This window comes from Bacillus rossius, chromosome 12 (genome assembly GCF_032445375.1).
Source record: "Bacillus rossius redtenbacheri isolate Brsri chromosome 12, Brsri_v3, whole genome shotgun sequence".
NCBI classification, from domain to species: Eukaryota; Metazoa; Arthropoda; class Insecta; order Phasmatodea; family Bacillidae; genus Bacillus; species Bacillus rossius.
Genome location: NC_086339.1, coordinates 22,665,399 through 22,685,498, shown reverse-complemented (window position 1 = coordinate 22,685,498; position 20,100 = coordinate 22,665,399). Strand labels below are relative to the sequence as shown.

General features: G+C 39.7%; 1 protein-coding gene across 1 annotated transcript in view; it reads left to right on the top strand.

Moving 5' to 3' along the window:
* Positions 1–956: 956 nt before the first annotated feature.
* The window catches only part of LOC134537689 (myosin heavy chain, non-muscle), a 160,856-nt gene continuing 141,712 nt past the window's right edge, over positions 957–20,100 (top strand). The window contains exon 1 of the mRNA XM_063378406.1: positions 957–1,668. Coding sequence (XP_063234476.1) covers positions 1,312–1,668 — 357 coding nt within the window. The 5' untranslated portion in view covers positions 957–1,311. The remainder of the gene's footprint in view (positions 1,669–20,100) is intronic.

The window sequence follows — 20,100 nt, the reverse complement described above, 5'->3', positions numbered from 1 at the left end:
GGATTAAGATACAATAAACACTGCATAGAAACACTGAAAGACTAAGAAGAGTTCATAACCTCAACAAATGCCAGCTGTTTTTTCCCATGGAATTATTATTATTATTATTATTGCTACCTTCATAGAGTTTGCCATGATTTGGTTTTCGTTTGCTGCTGTAATAGCAAATAAATTGTTCAATGTTGGCCACAAAAATCTTTAATGTGCAGCTTGTTGTACAAGCTGTCTTATATCATATCAGTACTAAATCCTGAGTCTAAGTCTGTAAGTGCATTTATAATTTCATTCAATGAATAGACTTAATTTTGAGAAGGAAAATGTGTTATATTTCAAGCATAAGAATACATAATGAAGATAAAAATATTTTTCTAGTTGAAATTTGGACATGCTATGATATTTTGCGATAATTGCCCGCACCTCCACTTTCCATTTCTTCACTCGACCATATGACCATATAAATAATTCATTGTATACCCATACCGTGATTACACACGTTACCCTAAAGTATATGCGATAAATCATTGCGGAGTCCACCAGAACTTGTAGTCTTTTACTCAACACTGGCTGGGTTGTATATTGAGGCCGCTGAATCTGGGACTCATGACTCACACTACAGATGGTCAGTATTGCTTAACTTTTTAACTCGCACATGACCTCAACACTGCGCGTATGTTTTATATAAATGATGTTCCGCTTCGCATGAATCAGTCACATAATATTTAAGTTGAAAATCAGGCATTTAATGAATAAATTATACACTGTGTGTTTCTAAACATTTGGTAAATATTTGCACTTACCAGATTGATGCTCAGTTTCTCACAGTTCACATAAAATTATTTCTGACCAATAGGAACGCTACATACTTTCTATTGTGGTGGGAGTAGACTGTGAAGAAAAAAAAAACTTTTCATATCACGTCGTTCCTTTACGTCGCACAGCGCAGTCGTTTCAGTTGGAAATTTGTTCTCGCGGGTGAACAAACGAAGAACGAAAGCCTGCAGCGCTTTCTTGCGGCAGCGCGTCACGTGATCATTGCTTTGCGGGCGTCGGCCGGCGCAAGTCGGTATAGCTGCTATTCGTTTGTTTATAACTGTCAGTCAGAGAGTGGAGAGCAGAAGTCCCTCTACCGATGCTCTCATCGTGCCAAATTGAGTTTTTATTTTGTTATTGTGTATATAGCTGAGGCTTTGCGGTTGACGACTGTCTTGTGTAAAAAGTTGCGTAATCTGTAGTAATTTCGTGAAACCGTCGGGTTCGTTGTTTGTGCTCGGCTAGCGGCGTTGTGTCCAATAGTAACAAATACTCTTCAATATGGCGGATGGTGACACTAGGGTTGACCGTTTGGACCCAGAACTAAAATATCTCTCTGTTGATAGAAATTTGTTCAACGACCCGGCGACTCAAGCAGAATGGACACAAAAACGACTAGTGTGGGTGCCCCACGAAGCCCATGGCTTTGTGGCAGCTGGAATCAAAGGTGAACGCGGAGATGAAGTTGAAGTTGAGATTGTTGAGACCGGCAAGAGGCACCTCGTGGCTAAGGATGACATCCAAAAAATGAACCCCCCAAAGTTCGACAAAGTGGAAGATATGGCTGAGCTGACATGCCTGAACGAAGCATCCGTCCTACATAACCTGAAAGATCGTTACTATTCAGGCCTCATTTACGTAAGTAAAACTTGACTACATGCTTACATTGTTTCACTTTGTACTTGTTGCATAGCGTGGGTTTGTTTACATAGTAGAAAGCTTTTACATATATGTATACTTAATAGAAAGTATTTTTTGTTATTGCTTTAAGATTTGTGCAGTTTCTATGAATGCATATCCAATTGCCATCATGGAGTTTTCTTCTGAATTTCCAGGGACATAATTAAGCTTTGTCTCAATTTTAAATAATATTTTAAGAAACAAATGAAACATTCCGCTAATGTTGGTCTAGAGTTTTGCTGATCTTGAGTTATTCCTTCAAAGTATAGTTTAGTTCTTTCTGTTTTTTTGGTGCATATTTATGTTTCTCTGCCTTTCAGACAGAGAATGCAATGAAAACGGTGGTCACATTTGTCTACCCGCAGTGCTTTATCATTTGTTCAAAATAACACATTTTGGGAAACTAGGGATAAGATGCTGTAGGTAGATGGGTGTGCCATCCGCACTTGTGGAAGTAAACATTAATGTAACGCGGATTTATGATAATAAGACATAAAAAGTACAGTTGAAATTTGATTTTGTGGGATAAATGAACTAAACATGTAGGACTGAAAATCTTTATGGATTTTTGACATTACATCCCTTCCCCAATTTGCTTTGTGGAAACACAGATTAATCTTAGCTGTTATAAAATACTTTTGAATGTCATTATGATGCATTTTTGAGAGCTATAGATTTACAATAATACAGTTTTTCAATATTGTAGAATTTGGTACATGTTTATTGTCACAACTTATTTAATAAAAAAATCAGAAAATGTTTTGGTTTTTAATACTACTGATGTTGGTTGGCTATCCCGAAAAAGTGTTTTTCTGAATTACAACTGGATTTTGGGGAAAAGGAAAATCGATATAGTGGGGAATGCACGATAAGTCCAGAAAATTTTCAGGCAAAAAGCATTTACTTAAAACTAGAAATATAAGTGAAAATAATTAAAAAACTTCTTTTTTAAGTTATTTATATTGATTTTAATAATTGGTATGAGATTCACATGTATCCAAATTTATCCCTTGTTCCTGATGACATGATACTGTATATTTTGATCCTGTGGTACATGATGCTTGCGGTTTTAATTCAGATGTGTCAAAATATCCTGCAAATAACAAAAACTTGTGCTATAACAATGCATTATGATCATAAGATGAATACAAAAAATATTTTCTTTTGTATTCAACTTTAAAAGATCTTAATTATTGTTATATCATAATTTTTGTTATATCTTGGATCTTTTGATGTACTAAATTAAAACAGCAACAGTCATGTACCACAGGATCAATCTATAGAGGATCATGCCATCAAATTCAAGTGATATGTAATATTGAATAATTACTGTTTAACGATTATACAATATTTAAAAGTCTCTGGCCTTTGTAAATTAACTCTTCTATTTTTTATGGTTGTGTGGATTACCACACAGTATTTAAAAAAACTACACTTTAATAAATTTACACCTCCAGCTGCAATTTAAAGTTACATGAAAGAACAAAACAACACACAAAAATGGTAACTATAAATGGTAAGTGTGGCTACAGCAGATATTTACAACCTGAAATATATGTGATGCAACTTAAGTATGTAGTGTCACGGAAACTAACCCAATAATTGCTTTAAAATATTATTTTAAAATGCATAGATATCCACCATGACCACTCTCACAAGCATAATAAGCAGAAATGAATTGAAATGACCTATGAAGGTACAAATTTGACAGCTTTAGTGCCAAAGTTCAATTAATCATATAATAGGGATACTAATATGTATAATTTTCCACTTCAAAAGTCTATTAAAGACATTAAAAAAAGACTAAGCAATTATTAAGCACACAAAAACAAAAATTATTTAATTTAATTTTGTCAATAAATATTTATAACCATTTAGTAGGACGTGTACTTAATCTAATTTTTGTTAGTTTACAATTTGCATGTGTAATATATTGTGCTCTACAATATGGCAAACACTGTTTTAAAATGCAATCAAACAACCTATAATGTCTCCTTTACAATAAAAGAAAACATATATTTTAATTCCTCTTTTGGCAAATGAAAAAAATTGATTCTAAATACTGATAAAATTATTCTGTATATTTATACTACATAGGTACATTCAAGTCAGGAGCTACTTTCAACATTTAAAGAGCAGTTGAAAATATATTTTTTTGGGCTTTCTGGAAGGGGACATGTCACTCACATTCCTTCCATAGCTACACCAATACATGTAACTAATAAAGTTATTTGAAAAAATTTCTTTTGCAGTGTTGGTACTGTGGAACTGTGGAAAATTGAAAAGTTAAGGAGTTGGAAAGTTTTCAGGGAAAGGCTGAAAATGTCAGGGGAAAAATGAAAACTAAGTTTTAAAATTTAATCTAAAATACAGTCCAGCAAAAAATATCCTTGGGAACTTTAAATTATTGTATCAGCATGAACAACATATATTTATATTTTTAAGCTGATAGTATCAATAAACAATTTGTATTGCATATTTTTCACAGGTGGTTTGGATTCATATAAATTCCCACAGTTTTTCTTTCCATCAACCTGAAATTAGGTACACTGTGTGTTTGGGGCATGGTAACCAGGCAGCATGTAGGGTCAAAATTATATATAAAAAAAACCTTAAATTTCATTCTAGTTATGTAAGCAGTTTTTTTTTTCAAAGGATTTGTGTTCTAATGTTCACCCTGAAAAGCAAAATACTATTTGCTTTTGTGAGGATTAATTCAAAATTAAAGTTTGGACATTTAATATGTCTACAGGGCTTGCTGAACTGAAGCTATTTGTGAGAAGCAATAAGTAAGGACAATCAATGGCGAATGAGAAAAAAAATTTAGTATTTGATTAAAAGAAGAAAAATTAAATTTGTTATGTGTATTGATATTAACTTATATTACTAATGACTAGAGACATGCAAATTTCACGGTTTCATTTTGCAATAGGCTAGCATCAAAACAACTATACCTTTGTACCGCTTCTGCGATTGGCCCACATTTTATCCGGGGAACTGTGAGCCAATGGGAAACACTAAACCAAGAAAGTGCCGAATTACGGACAGCCTAGTTGAGACGTCTCACGCGTCAGTAGCCAATGGACAGGTGTCATTTCCCCGAGTATTTAAAGGACTGTGGAGTCTATCCTAGAGGTCAATGAATCCGCGAATTTTGCAGGTTTCTACTAATGACACTAACTCACTGATATATTATGCAAAAAAAATTCCGGTGGGGAAGGGATGTTCTGGGGTCCACCTCCTATCCCCTCCTCCCCCCATCCCCCCAATTATCCACCACTGATGGCAACTCCTGATTGTACCTAGTTGCCTCTTCATGCAAGATTCTGGATTTTTTATCTGCTGTGATACTTAGTTATGACCTTAAAATGAAGAACAAAGTCAACTTGTAGAGAGTGACCACAACACAGTAAGTCTAACAAAAAATTTCAATCATGGACACTTCCCTGACCAGTAACATGTAGCGTATATCTTGCTACAGAATTTGAAAGAATTTTAATGTTTATACCAGAGCCATAGAGGAAAACTAAGGGCATGAGGGCATATAATTTTATCCCTATTTTAAAACCCCACAAATGAAAAAAAAAAATCTAAAGACTAACCATATCTGTAGTCATAACTCTAAATGTTATCTGTGCCTTCACATTATTTGTAAGGTTTGCAATGAATTCTATTAAAAATTGACTTGCAATTTTCATCCTGTAAATCCAAGCTTTAAAAACATCTCAGAAACTCAACTGAGTCCCCATTGGTGCTTGGATCCCAGGGATTTTGCACCTCCCCCCCCCCCCTCATCCCTCTTTCTCTCTATGGCCCTGTACTATACACTAAATACATCCATAGGATTTTTCTTAGGCATGAAAGTGCTGTAAACATGGCTAGTGGTTAATCCAGAATTGTTTTTTTTCCAATTTATGTGTTAAAAAAAAAAACATTCTTTCCGGTGCAAGTTGGGGTCAAAATGAGGGGGCAGAGGATTTTAGCTTCTCTAGCCACCCCTTGCAGTCACCACTGAACATGGCAGATGAAGCTGAGTCATGAGCAGGATGGGTAGAAACAGAACAATTATATCTGGAACTTGATAGTGTTTTAGTAAATACAATAATTTTTATAGCTTTTTATTGAAAATTTCTTAGTGTTAAGGCATAGCACCTGATTTAACTAAATGCTTGAAGTTAGTGTAAGTAATTGGTTTGTGTGAAATTATTAGCTTTCAGCATTGAATTCATTTTGAACTCAAATAGTAAGTTCCATCAGTGTGCATTCTCATATCAGGCAGGCACCGAAGTGACTTGCGATGAATCGTCCTGGAAAAGTGTATTTAAGTGCTTGTGGGAATAAAGTAAGGAGGAGGGATTTAGGTTCTTCATGGCTTATAATGGTACTGGAGATTAAAATAATTTTACAATGTTCTATATTAATCTTTTCTCTATAAGTTATGTTACTGGGCATCAGCTTCAAATGTCAAAAAGAACTATTATATGGTGTATACATGGTAAAAAATTTTTAGAACATTGTATTGTGGGTACACATACATTGGACCAACCTCAAATACTGACAATATTTAAGACAAATGTTAATAAAAATTAGTTATAATTCCTATGAAATCAATGGTACATTTGCATATCATGTATGTGGTACATGGCGTACACTGTGTATTTTGGTACAGAGTACTAGCAAGATGATAATAGTATAGTGTGTGTGTGTCATGTAACTCCTTCTAAAATCTTACACTTCTCCATAGTAGTATCTTTTGTCTCACGTATCTTTCAGTCACTGTTTTTGTGAACGTGTGCCTGTAAACAAACATCATGTGTTGCTTTGCCAATGACAGGAAATAGGTACCACTGGTACTACCACTTTTTGGAAGTATTCTGTTTGAGACAACTTGCACGACGCAGCCTATGTGGCCTCGGCGGATCTCGGGAAAGGAGCCGAGCAAGGGGACAGGGCGAGTGAGTGTCCGGTCAGGTGAAGCCGGGCTGGAGGTCGCGGCGACCCTTGACCTTCGTTCGCCGCGCCCCGGCCGTTTTCGGCCGCTGCTGGCTCCCGCGGCGCGTCACAAAGAGGGAGGGAGAGGGAGGGCGGGTGCGTCTCAGGTCGGGTGGAGCGTAGCCGCTCGCTGCGTTCCTTCGCGTTCTCGCGGCCTGGGAACCCCGTCGACTGTTTACGCTCCAGAGCAGAGTCGTCTGGCGCAAGCCTGTGGACTGGCGTGCAGTCTTCTCATCGTGAGAGTCTATACTGAGCATGGGCGTCACAACCGGCGGAGGGGGGGGGGGAGACACGTCCCCCGCAATAATAAAAGTCTTCAATTTCGTCCCCTCCAATAATATATTTAGTTTCATAGTTTCTCGTGATGTTTGAATTAATGATTTTGTGTGGATATAGCACCAGCAGATATGTTAACTGTGTTTTTACAACTGTGTTCTCTGAAAATATTTTTTATAAAAAATAAATTATATATTGCAACGAACTATAGTTAGAAAATTTAGTAAAGAAAAATGCCTAAAAACCACCTTTATGCACCTTCAAACCCCAAATTTTCCCGGGGGAGGACCCGACCCCCTACATTTTTTTCCATGGGATGGATATTCCTCAACAACTAAATCAATTGAAGTCCCCCCCCCCCCCCCCCCCCAAAAAAAAAATATCCTTGCGACGCCCATGCTATTGAGTGCTCTCATGAACCTCTACCATTGAGTTTAATGCCAAAAAAAATTATCCGGAAACAAAAACTCATCCGCCCTTAAAGGGCCCCGCCCCCCCAAGAGTGACTGATTGCTGTAGTGCTGGAGTATTTCATTAACTCGAATATTTGTCAACTGCATGAGCGTCGTGTACGCGAGGGGCAGTTCTGTTAGCAATAAGCCGTTTTCATTGATCGATGGTAAAATGAAAACATTCAGTGCGTTTTGTGTGCATTCCACGTTGTTCCTCTGGTCGGCTGGAGCGGAACTCGACCCGGCCTCGCCCCGTCGTCGGCGGCGATGAGTCAGAACAGGGCGCCGTGACGCCCATCTGTGACGTCCGGAATGCCGCCTCGAGCGAGACCGGCGTTCCGTTTCCTCACTCGTGCGCACTGTTCTCCTTGACTTTGGCAAGCGTCATCCTTACTAACTCAGTGGTATTGAATCTTAGAAATTGTATTTCCTTTGTTAGCTATACGAAATCTCAAACCATGAGCAACACGAAAGCGGTTTGTCATGCCGTTAAAATTCGGTAAACGCATAGTAAACGAGTAAATGAGTTATAAGTATGCATTCAATAGTTGAAAAGTGTGTGAAAAATCTATGAAATAACTAGGGATTTTTTTTTCTCTAGCATGATGCGCGGTATTACGTTTATACAATACATTTAAAATTCACCTATGTTTCACTATAATTCCATCCACTGAACTTACTAATGTTTTTTTTTCTTTGATTTTACGCACCTAATTGTGTGATCTGCCTAAATGAAGGAACATTTTCAAACCTTAAAAAAAAAAAAAAAGGCTTAAACTTTTGAAACCAAGATGGCCCCGTTCGGTTCCTTTATCTCCATTTTAATTGAAACACGTGTTCCCAGTTGTACGAATGTTGATGTGTATTTAAAATATAAATCAGCGATGTCAATGTTTGACGTGTTGAGTGGAATCGCCCACGCGTTCCACGAAGACGGTGCCAACTCTCAAGATTGCCGCGAGGTGAATCGCGACACGGCAATCCAACAGCTTGTGCTGCTGGAGAGTTTATTTTTATTTGTAATTTTTTTTTACCCTCGGCCGCCTGGCGAACGTGTCGGGGGCTTATAATAGCGCCCCCCCTTGAACTTGGAGCACGATCCCGGACGAGTTTGGCTTCCGCAGGCCACGAGCGGGCGCGCGCCCCTGGGATCCAAGGCTCGAGTTCACGCGGAAACTTGATGATTCCATTGTTTTACGGCATTGCAGTGAACGGTCTCTAATACGGCATTCAGTGGTTCGGCACATTCCGTTAACTGGACCCGATCCGAGCAGCTCGCGTTCAGGTTATTTCAGTTGCAGTTGAGGTATGCAGGTAAATTTCATGAGTTGAAGAAAAAAAATTGGTTGTCTGTAAAGTCGGTTTACGGACGATAGTTTAACGTGACGTCATAACAAAACATTGATGAAATGATTGCATACTTTTATGAATAAAATTGAATCATTTTCATTGAATTATCACTCTTTTGTATGGATACAAAGAAGGAGTGAAATGAAATCTACAATTTAATTGATAAATTTACTTTTATTTGCACTCATTAATTCAAATGTGTTTATTACTTTAACGAACAGATTATTTTAACTATAACTTTTATACATGTTTGCTATTTAACTTCTTCCAATCTGTGTTATTCTGCTGAGGATAGGACGATGATAGGAAAAGTAGGAAACGAATGGGAGTGTTTCAAGTTTAATGTGCCTCGAAAAAGTCAAATCGATGGTTTTTCCAATCGAGTGTAAGAGAGATGCGGCGCAAGCGTACAATGAGCGTAACGGGACAACGAGTCATCCTTTTTCGTGCGTGCAGCCGGTTTTCATCGATTTATTAGACGTCACGTCAAAAAAGTATGTTTATAGATTTTATTTTTAATTGCCGTGAATTTTTTTTTTTGCAAGATGATAAATTGTAATTCTTAAAAGTGAGAGCGGTTTTGAACGCCACTTTCGCCAGCATGGAGGGAAGGCGTGCTGCTGTAAATATTAACCATCATGGATAAAAGGGCGAGAGTTTGTCGGCAGCCGGCAGTTTTTATCGGCGGGGCGGAAACTGGAGGGCCTTTCTGACCCTCGTTCTCCTTTGCGTGGTTTCGCCAGCACCCCCCCCCCCTCCCCTCACTAATTGAGGAGCGGCGCCGACATCGATCTCCAGCTGCACGCGCGGTGCACGTGTGTGTCGTACGCGAACTTCTCATCTAGAGCCGGACGTCCGCGGGTGCTGCGATACGTCATCGGGCCGGTTGAAGCCGGAACCACAATAGCCCTGTCCGTCGATCACGTGACCCACGGCAGATCAAATTGCCCCCCCCCCCCCAAAAAAAAAAAAATCATATCGCGTCAATCCATCCGTCAGAAGTTTGGCGAACTCATACTTTCGACCGTTTTTAGATTCGCAGCATGAAAAAAAAAAAGGATGGGGGGAGTACTCAAGGGTTTCGCGCGTGTGGTTAATCGACATAAGTCGTATCACTAGGTATGTGCTTTTATGCGTGCAGTAAGAGGAAAACTTCTTTATATTAAACAAAATCGAGCTTGTCTTTTGAGTACCTACTCGCCAGAGATGTATATATAACATCTAACCTTGATAACGAGCAAATTCACGTGTTCTCATGTTTCAAATACACTTATAATACGAAACTCGGAAACAAAATTTAACGTAGAATTCTTTAAAATAAAGCCGAGCGTAATAAATAAAACTTGTGTTACAAAAAAAAATATTTTTTTTTTTTTTTTATGTTAATCACGCGTAGTTACAGCATCCGCCGCTAGAATTCGCTGTCGGAGCGTCTACGTCGACTATTGAGTCATTTTATTAGCAGACAGAAATTTTAAACTATATAATGAAATCACTCCGATCAAAGCGAAGACTTGAAAAAATACTAAACCCCGGCTTAGAACGTGATTTTCGACAAGGAAAAAAATATTGCCCATCTGGTTAAACTTAATCAAACAGTTAATATTATAAATTTTCCCTTTGGCTTCGTAATTTTTGGTACGCGCCATCCGCCACAGATGGCAGCACCGTGGTTACTCATTTCCGTTCCTTGCAACTTCCGTCGCATACTGAGAGCTCAAGATGTCACACAATTTTTTTTTCTCCTTAAAACACAGTTTTGGCGTTATAACGTTCATATCCCAGTTTCACATTCCCAATTGCCTCCATAGTGATGGAGTATCTACTACGCCCATGCTTTTAACGGACGGATATCTACATGGTTGGTGGCGCCAGTCAACTGAATACAAGCCTGTGTATTTGTTCGTACAACTGTTTTGTATTATATCAATGCGGCTGTTAAAACTCGCGTCCAAACAGTTCAAATATAACTCTTGATGCAGATGAATCTCTGCGACTCTGCGAAAGAAAACATGGGGTTGTTGTCTCCGCTAGTTTGGGAAGATGTTTTGATGTACGTACGGACAGGACGGACAAAGTCTTGTAAATAGCTTGGCAAGCTTCACGGAGCTGACGGATACGACGAGCTATTGTAATTCTGGCTTTGTTTGCCGATAGAACTTTTTAAATCGAGTGTCATGGCGGACGCAGCTGGTGCGTTGTTTGAAGTTAAATAATGTATTGCTTTGTTTCTTCAAGTTAATGCAGCTAGTGCTTTGATATTTCCGTACTGGTGAATTTAAATAGGTACGTTCTGCAACTGATCGCTGTTGTAAATGAACACATTTTTAACAAAATTGTTCAAAAACAATTTGCAAACAAACCCACGTGTCAGTGTTTACACTTAACACTAATCTGATTTGGACAGTTCTGACGGCACATATGAAGCGCAGAGGATACGCCCAGTTTCTGAAATATGGAGTTTTGTGATATCCGAGGTGAAGAGAACGGTTTCTGTGTTCGGAAACAGTAAGTGTAAAGCATATTTATTTGGATGTTACATACAATTTTGACCGCGAAATGCTTGTACCTATGTAATTTTGTAGGTTACCAACTTTTTCCAGTAGCTCCCCGATTAATCATATTTTAGTCTATGCTCGGGGTCCCTGGCCAACAAGTATGCCTTAAACTGTCCGCGCTAGTCAGGCGTGTATTTGTGTTAGTGAGGCGGGGATGATAAGTGCGATGCTCGCTGGTGCTTCTAGCGCAGCTTCGACCCTAAGCGCAAGAATGTGGAATGGCGCGCACAGGGAAACTGGCAGGAAATTTAAGATTAAGGTGTAATGCAGGTCCCTCGAGTGTTTTCAAGAATATATATAGGTTGTTTCATGCCTAAATTTTATTCTGGAAACACGCGTAATTAAGTACGGAAATAGAATGCTCTTCTGCCCTACTTAAATGCTTTTTCGTAAACAGAAACCATCCTGTCTTCAGATCGCGTGGTTATTTCTAAAGCTTTGTATGTCCAGGTGGCCAGGTAGGCGGGGCTCTTAAGTTTGATACGTGATATAACTTTTTTTTTTTTACGGCGTAAAAGCCACTTGACAGGTCGCGTTAAGGGGCCCGCCTACCTGGGCACACATACGGTGTGCAGAGCTTCAGGAAAAACAACGCGATTTCAAAACTACTCAAGATATCCGAGTGGGGCCTATTTACGAATAGCATTTAAGAGTTCGCTGAGGCCCGAAAAGTACTTTTAATTTCGGATTAAGTTTTCAAACTGTATTTTTAGAAGCGTTAAAATGCCTAAAACGCGTGTTTTCAGAGTTATTTTTAGGCATAAAACAATCAGTACAGATTCTTGAAAGCACTTAAAGGGGCTTGCATAACACCTTTAACTTCATTTCTCCGCCATATAATGTTACGGTCACCGCTCAAATTTCACAGTTATCCTGTGACGACGAGACGAATGCGCGCCAGTTCAGAGACTTGCGCTTAGAGGCTATACCGCGCTGGAAATACCAGCGAGCGTCGCGCTTATCATCCCGCCTCACTAACACACATACACCCCTGACGAGGCGGGCCCCTTAAACTGGAGTGGGAGACGTTGGGTGCTCGGAAGCCTCCGGCGATGATAAATGGGCGCGATAAACGTGTTTCTCACCTGTCACTCTCCTCAGGGTCGGTTAGGGTGGAAAAAAAAAAGGGGGTTGTCGGGGAGGGGGCGAATTGATACACAGGAGACTGTCACGGTTGGCTGCCCCAAGCGATAGTCGCCTTGGAAGCGTCGTTAACAGCTTCAGGGGGAGATATAGAGGTACCGAAATACACCATTATGTTTTTAGGACTTAACAATTTTGTATCGTTACGCTTTAAAAATTCTTGTTTCTTAAAAAAAATTAGTGTATAATTTAATGAAATACCTGTGGTTAATATTAATTGGCTGCTACAAAAGGTTTCCCACGTGAAGTCATTTTTGGGTATGACTAAAACGGTAACTATGCAGTATATTTGGCCTTTGAAAATCTATTAATGTATGAGCTTTCCTTTAACAAAGACAAATTTTCAATACTATACGTAAATAAATTGTAATGGTATAGTAACTGTTTAAATCAATTTGATGCCAGGACGGAGAATCCATTTCGTTTGAAATTTCAAGTCTCTGCCTGCCTTTTTTATAGGCTAATCATGTTTTGTCAAGACATTTGATTTTTTTTTAAAATTTAAGGTTAAGGGGGGTTATTTGTTTATTTGGAGTACATAAAAATAATATCTCGGTATCATGAAAATACTAAAGTATTCGTGGTTTTAAGGGACTTTGATTCATGCCATTAAAAATATATGTTGCATATTTATTTAATTGCAAGATTAGCTGTCCCTGATGAATTTATTAAATTATATTGAGGTGTTGTATTTTCTCACGTGTCTGAAATACTAGTCTTAAATAAAAAAAAAACCAAATTAGGTTTTTATTTTAAATAAATCCAACACAGTCAGGCACAGATTAATGTATTTACACTAAAAAAATTCATTTTGAAAAATCTCACGTACGATTGGTGTGGGGGGGGGGGGGGGGGGCGTGTGTCCAAAATCGCCAAAATCGCCGCACGCAATTAATGGCCGCCCCATTAAATATGTTTTAATTGTAGCTTTTCGTGAAATGAATCCGGTGATTTCTGCGGTCTCGATCCACGGAAAGACATTCGAGTGTGCTGGGATTACGTGCTCTTGTTATCTGAAGGTGGTCTCTCCCGCGCTCTTGCTGAAGTCTGCAGTATCGAGTGGTGCTCGCAGCGCTGACGCAAGACGTGTCCTCGCCGTTCTCGTGGGTTTGTGTACATCTCAGGTCTGCAAACATTCCCCGGGCCGTGCAGCACACAAACACACACGTCGTCTCTTACACCCGCAGTCTGCCTCGAGCCATTGTTCCATCGGTCTTTAGCCCGGCCTTCTTTTCTTTCTTGGCCAGTTGCCATTCTGGCGCTCCTTTTGTCCGCGCGCTGTCAGGTCGGTTTTGGCGTGGTAACATTAAATGGAGATGGGTCGAGTTAAAACTCCTCGTTGACATCCCAAGTCATTACAGACGGTGAGAGACGATGCTAATGGGGCATTGTCGGAATTAATTTAAACGGGAGTAACCCGATAAAATCCACTCGCGAGATCTGACACTCACAGCAAACTTCCTTCCCCCCTCCATCACCGTAACATCAATTTTTCTGGTCCTGTACGTAATAATTTCCCGTGTTAAATTTTCAGAATAGGACTGAAGGCGAACAGGGGTAACACGTTTTTAAATTACAGCGCACAGTAATTTTTGAAAGTGTAACATATTTTTTCCATGCACAATGATTTCTAGGCTAGCGGTACGTACTTAAAGGCAACGTATTTCTCTGTTGTGTTAACCTGCAAAGTTTTTGCTTGTATTTTTCTTGTCTGACATTGCGAGTGGCCCTAAGAATCTTAAGTGAGCTTTGCTAGCTTTGTGAGAAAGAATATATATATATATGTATTTGTTATTTAAGGTATTTTTCTGGCTAAAAAATTAGACCAAACTTACTGTTAAGTTTTTAATTTGTTAAGTTTTTAGTTACACCGTGACTCTTTAACTCTTGCGCGAATTTGGTAGATTGAAATACCCTTTTGAAGTCGAGGAACGAGAACCAATTATTCTCTTGAAATAAGCTGTTTTCAAAAAATAAGTTGGCACCCTCAGTTATCCTTAAAGTTTTTTCAAACCTTCGCACTGTGAGTTGGTATAGATTCACTCTACATTAACCAAGTGCACAGTCATACACACTATAAATCTGGCGTTTGCAAAGTTTTGTTTGAATTAGGTCAGCTATGGGAGTATTTCCGTTATTTCTTAGAGGAAATTGAAAAATAGCTTAATTATTACAAAAAAAAAGAAAAAAGAATTTTTTTATAACGTTAGGGTAATTTGTTGCGTATTTGTGTGGACATCCTGTGTAATAACACCGCAGGGATAAGTCAAGCATGCGCGGCCCGCAAGCAACGACCACACATCTGAAAGACTGTAAACTCACGTTGTTTTTCTGTAACCGCAAAGTCATCGACTACACTGCCATCTATGAAACTACATGTGAAGTAACGCGATGAAAGTTACGTGACGATGTGATGTATAGAAAAAATAGATTGTCAACGGGATTTTTTCTAAGCTCGGACTAAGGCACTATATAATTATCACTCTCTCATAGTAGAGTATTAACAACAATAATAATATAAAAAATGCCCCAAGGCTTGTTTGGCCAGAATGCTCGATACAATTTTAGAACCCTGATATGATTTTTTCTTTCGTTATAAAACTGTTCTTCACATACCTGCTAATTTAATTTTCTGCCGTTATTATGGAAGCGATCAGGTGGTAACACATTCAACAAACTATAATATTAAATAATAATTTTAGTTTACTACAATTCCTATAAAGATTTCAATTAATATTTCATAACAAGCATTTACACTGTATGAATTTACAAACGAACTGGCCAGCTATAGTGGCGCTGTCGCGAGTTGTAGACACGGTGTGCGCTGGGGTCGGGGCGGAGGTGCGGCGACCCTTGGCCGGAACTGTACCTGCTCAAACACGGCTGGCGGGCAGCAGGAATGTGTCGCCGCAGCTCTGAGCCGAGCTCAAACAACGTCCTCCCCTTCGAGCGGGTGAGGGGGTCGTCCCTCCCCGAAGAACACGTCATCGTCGTCGGCGGAAAGTCTCTGTGGCCACACTGGCCGCTAGCATGACGTCGCTGTTTCCCCCCCCCCCCACCCCCCCCACCCGGGGGCGCCCGTTGAAACTTTCTTTCAGGGAAGCGGGTGACGCAGCTCGTCAGAGTGTGTTACTTCGCTAAGAATGTGCTGACCAGGGCCGTCGGGAGAAACCAAGGGTCCCGGGACGAACAGTTTCCACACCATTTATTTACAATTGATAACTACCATGATGCCGTGTAATTAGGTACAGGTTGTCAACATTCTAGGAAGTCATGGTAAAGTCGTGGAGAATACTTGAAATCATAGAAAAGTCATGGACATTATGCCAATAATTTTTATTGAGGGGAAAATGACTTGCTCCATTCTAAAGAGTTTTTTTTTATTGAATTATTCACTTCAAAATCTCGATATTTTTCTTTTTGACCGTTTCGTAGTAGAAAATTATTTTTATGGTACATTTTAGGATTTTATTAAGATAGAAATGAAGTTTATTTTGCTTGAAATTCGTTAGAAATTTTGTCAGATATATATATATATATATATATATGTGTGTGTGTGTATATATATATTTGTATATATATGTATATATATGTATATGTATATATATGTATATATATATATGTGTATATATATATTTTTTTTGGTGATGCACTCGTGTCATATTCGCCGTGTGGTGAGAAACCTTCATTTGGCGAGGAGGGAGAAGGTACCAGAAGAAGTCAAATTGGTTACATAAGATTATACTAAAAAAAAATTTATCGTTTAATATTCGAGCTTTGCCCTTATTAAGGCAGAGATATATTTTTAAGACCATACCATATTGTATATTTACGGTATAATTGCAGTAGTATCCCCCCAACCGCCCCCCCCATAAAAAAACCATATCAAATAATTAACGTCAGTGACTTTACGGGGTAAACTATTTGTAGCAGTCACTCACTATTAACTTCAGACATTCCGTTAAATTACATGCTGTAACGAAGTCAAATTTGAAAATCAAACGAGAGAAAAAAACCTATAACCTGTTGTAACCATTAAGGGGTCCGCCTAGTCAGGGGTGTATTTAGTTTTGTGAGGCGAGATGATAAATGCGACGCTCGCTAATGCATCTAGCTTAAAATTGTTCAATAATCAAATTTTGCCAATTAAACTGTCCTGAAAATACATTAAAAAAAAAAACGAAACACGGAGACGGAACTACCAACAGTCACCATGCGGATATCTTGGGCCGTTTTCAAATCACGTGGTTTTTTTTTTCTTCCTGAAGCTCTCGCACCGCACGTGTGGTAGGCGGGGCCCTTGAATGGTAGCTATGCTTCGTAAGTGGGCGAGGCAGTACGGGGGGTCGGCTCTTGTCGTTTTGCACCTGCCCGCCCGCAGCCGAGACACGAAGAGCACCTGCGCTAACGAGGACGGTAATTGTCTGCGCAGCGAGGATACCCCATTGTGTCGCCCCCTCAGTTCAGGTTATTACTCTCCAGCGATAGCTCAAGAGCAGTTGGTGTGTTTGCGGTACTTCTAGCGCGCAGTCTTCTGTCGTGCGTAGGGCAGCTATGAACCAGGGGCGCAAATGTGTAGGATATTTCAAGTGGTGGGGGGGAAGGGATTCGCGTGGCCCAAGAGTTTTGCACGTGAGGTTAACCGACACGTGCCTGTATATTGTACACTCAAGCACGAGGGTTCCCTAGCCCTTGACATGCTGACGTAGTGAGCGACGGCCTGGATAGCCGGGAGAGGTTGGGTAGGCCTCCACCGGACCGCGGGTTCGCTGGGTGGTTTCTGGAGTCCCAGCGTGAGGCGGGAGATCGGGGCAGGCGCCAGAAGTGATGACAACTCCGGAGGGCTAGGGGAGCATCCAACTTTCTGGTTATCCGAGTGGGGTAGGGGGCCGATGGTGGTACACATGCTGGGATGGGTTCCTCAGCCCCTGTGTATAGCCAACGCTATATCGCCCTTCCTGGTTGCGTATGTGGCGTGATCCGCATCCACGCCCGTGGGGGCCCCAAGGCGGCAGGGCCTTTAGGCTAAGAGCGCCGGGTTAGTAAAGAAAAGGGGGGGGGGGAAACCCCTGTGACATGCAAAAAAAAAAGTATATTGTACACTGCCAATATTTTGGCCTACATGCATGCGATAAGCAGAAAAACCTTAAAACATCAAGAGTTTTCCATAAGACATAGTTTTTACATCAAACCCGTTTCGCAATCCCGCTTTTGCAACAGCAAGCAGGCTCGCTCCCTCCTCTCTGTGAGGGGCTTCTTAATTTGTGTGGGGGGGGGGGGATGATCGGCGCCCATGATGGTAACCATAACATTATATGGCTGAGAAATGAAGATAAAGGCGTAATGCGAGTACCTTGAGTGCTTGGAAAATCTGTAACGGATGTTTCATGCCTTAAAATTATTCTGAAAACATTTATTTTAGCCATGTTAACTCTCATAACAATACATTATTTAAAAAACTAGATACGGTAACATGACTACTCGTACGCCCTCAGTCCCGTAGTAGCAAAGCTGCGACCGGGCCGTCACAGCTATTTGCGGACCTTGAGGGCCGAATGTCAGTACAAGGATTGAATTTATATAACGTATTATATATATTCAATGGTACAAGGGAATCACACAGTGAGGCCGCTGGGAGTACGATAATGTCCAGTGTTCAAGTTAGAAAATTAGTAAGTTCTGTGGATCTTATTTTACCATTTTGATTGTGATTTCCGTGTTGTTTACGTGGAATGTTTCCAAAAACCCGTAGGCCATTTCCCCCTTTGTCCCTACGTTGGTCTTTGTTTTGTTTCTAATTTCAGATAACCTTAACGAAGAAAATAAATTTAAAGGGATTTAATCCGGTATCATGTTTGGCGCATTCCGCAGTCCGGCATCAATGGAGCCGCTTGCGCTCAGATTTTTTTTTTTGGTGCATTCCGAATTGTTAAGAGTTTATTTAACTTTGCTGTCGGTACGATAAAACAAAATAATGACGCGGGAATTCGTTAATACAACATGAAGAGCAGATCATATCTTTAACGGGATTTTGTTTCGCTGTATTGCCATAATTTATGTTCTTAATTATCCACCGAAACTCAAACTTCAGGCATAAACTAAACATACAACAAAAATGATACTATCCCAGGCTTGTTTCCGTGGTTAATCTCATGTTTATATCAACCGCAGGGAGACATTAGATATTAACGCGGCGGCTATTCGTGGCTTTGTTACACTAGGCCTTGGACGTGGACTTCACAAAATATCCTGTCGAACCATGAGATGAAATAAAAAAATTATAAACAAACCCGTCTTGCAATCTGTAGTTAAAATATTTGATAAATCAAAATTGCGGAGCTGAAACCCTCCTTAACTCAACTTCGTAAAAGTAAATTTGTAACGCCGCATTTGAAAAAAAAAAGTTCATATATTTTTATATATGGGACTTACAAGTACGATCGCTCTAGGTTTTATACCAGAAGCAAAATAAAGATTATTGTATAAACACCGTACGCACATCAATAATATCTTGGTGAGGATCAAAACATGGGATTCTTCTCCAAAATTAGCTTCGACCAACTCTGAGATGAAATTCGGAAGCATAATGTACTGGCTTCTTCTTGGCAGTAGGATGTATTGAAATAACCGAGGGTTACGAAATAAGTTTACGTTGGCATAAGAGTACACAGTGGAAAGTGAAATAAACGTAACTGGAGGAAAATATTACAAAGTTAAAACACTAAACACAACACAACTACACCATAGTTATCCTTGTTCGAAACGGCAAAGCATTTGATAAGTTACATAGTGCTATCTCGTTACTGGATGCTGAGTAATCTGCGATTTTAGCATCGCACTTGTCCGTCCGAAAACAAAGGCTTCTGTTAAAATTCCACCGTGCCTCACTTCTCAGCACACAGTAGTTGTGATTCATGTTTTGGTGTAGTCACCAGTCTTTAAACATGACCGCATTTATATCCACGTAAACAGGATTGTTTTGCCGTCACAATGGGAATTGCGTATTCTTCGTGTAAATTCTTGGTAGGATTCCTGCCATGCATTGTCTTTCCGTGTAACACGAGTTTGGCAATTTAATAAACATGCCTTCCTGGATATGTGAGAACAGTAGCACACCTGACAAGTTGTGGCACACATTTATTTGAACCATTTGATTTAGTTACAAAAAAAAAAAAAGGACTCAGTTTCAGCTATAAAAGTGATCGAACATCCACGCCTGAAGATTGTCACAAATGATTTATTAGCTGGATTGTATTATGTTGATTTTGTGTGGGCAGATATGAGGGAGAAAGTTTATGTGGGCAGATGTGAAAGATAGCTGTTATCGGTACTGAAATTTATCTTTACTAGAGCGCGTCTCATTCTTAGATTGCATTGCAGTGTGCATTTAAATGGGAATATACTCTCTATTTCCAATGCACGATTTCTTCCACTAGCGTTGTCCTTGTTTAGGTGTGCTCTGTTGCCACGCCGCGGCGTAATTTAAGTAATCGTTGCCTTAGGATAAGAAGTGTCTCACGCTTAGATTGCAGTAACGAGTTAATTACGAACACTAATACCAGACTGATACGAACCGGCTTATCAAAATGTTTTTGTAGACCATCGTTATTTATAATAAG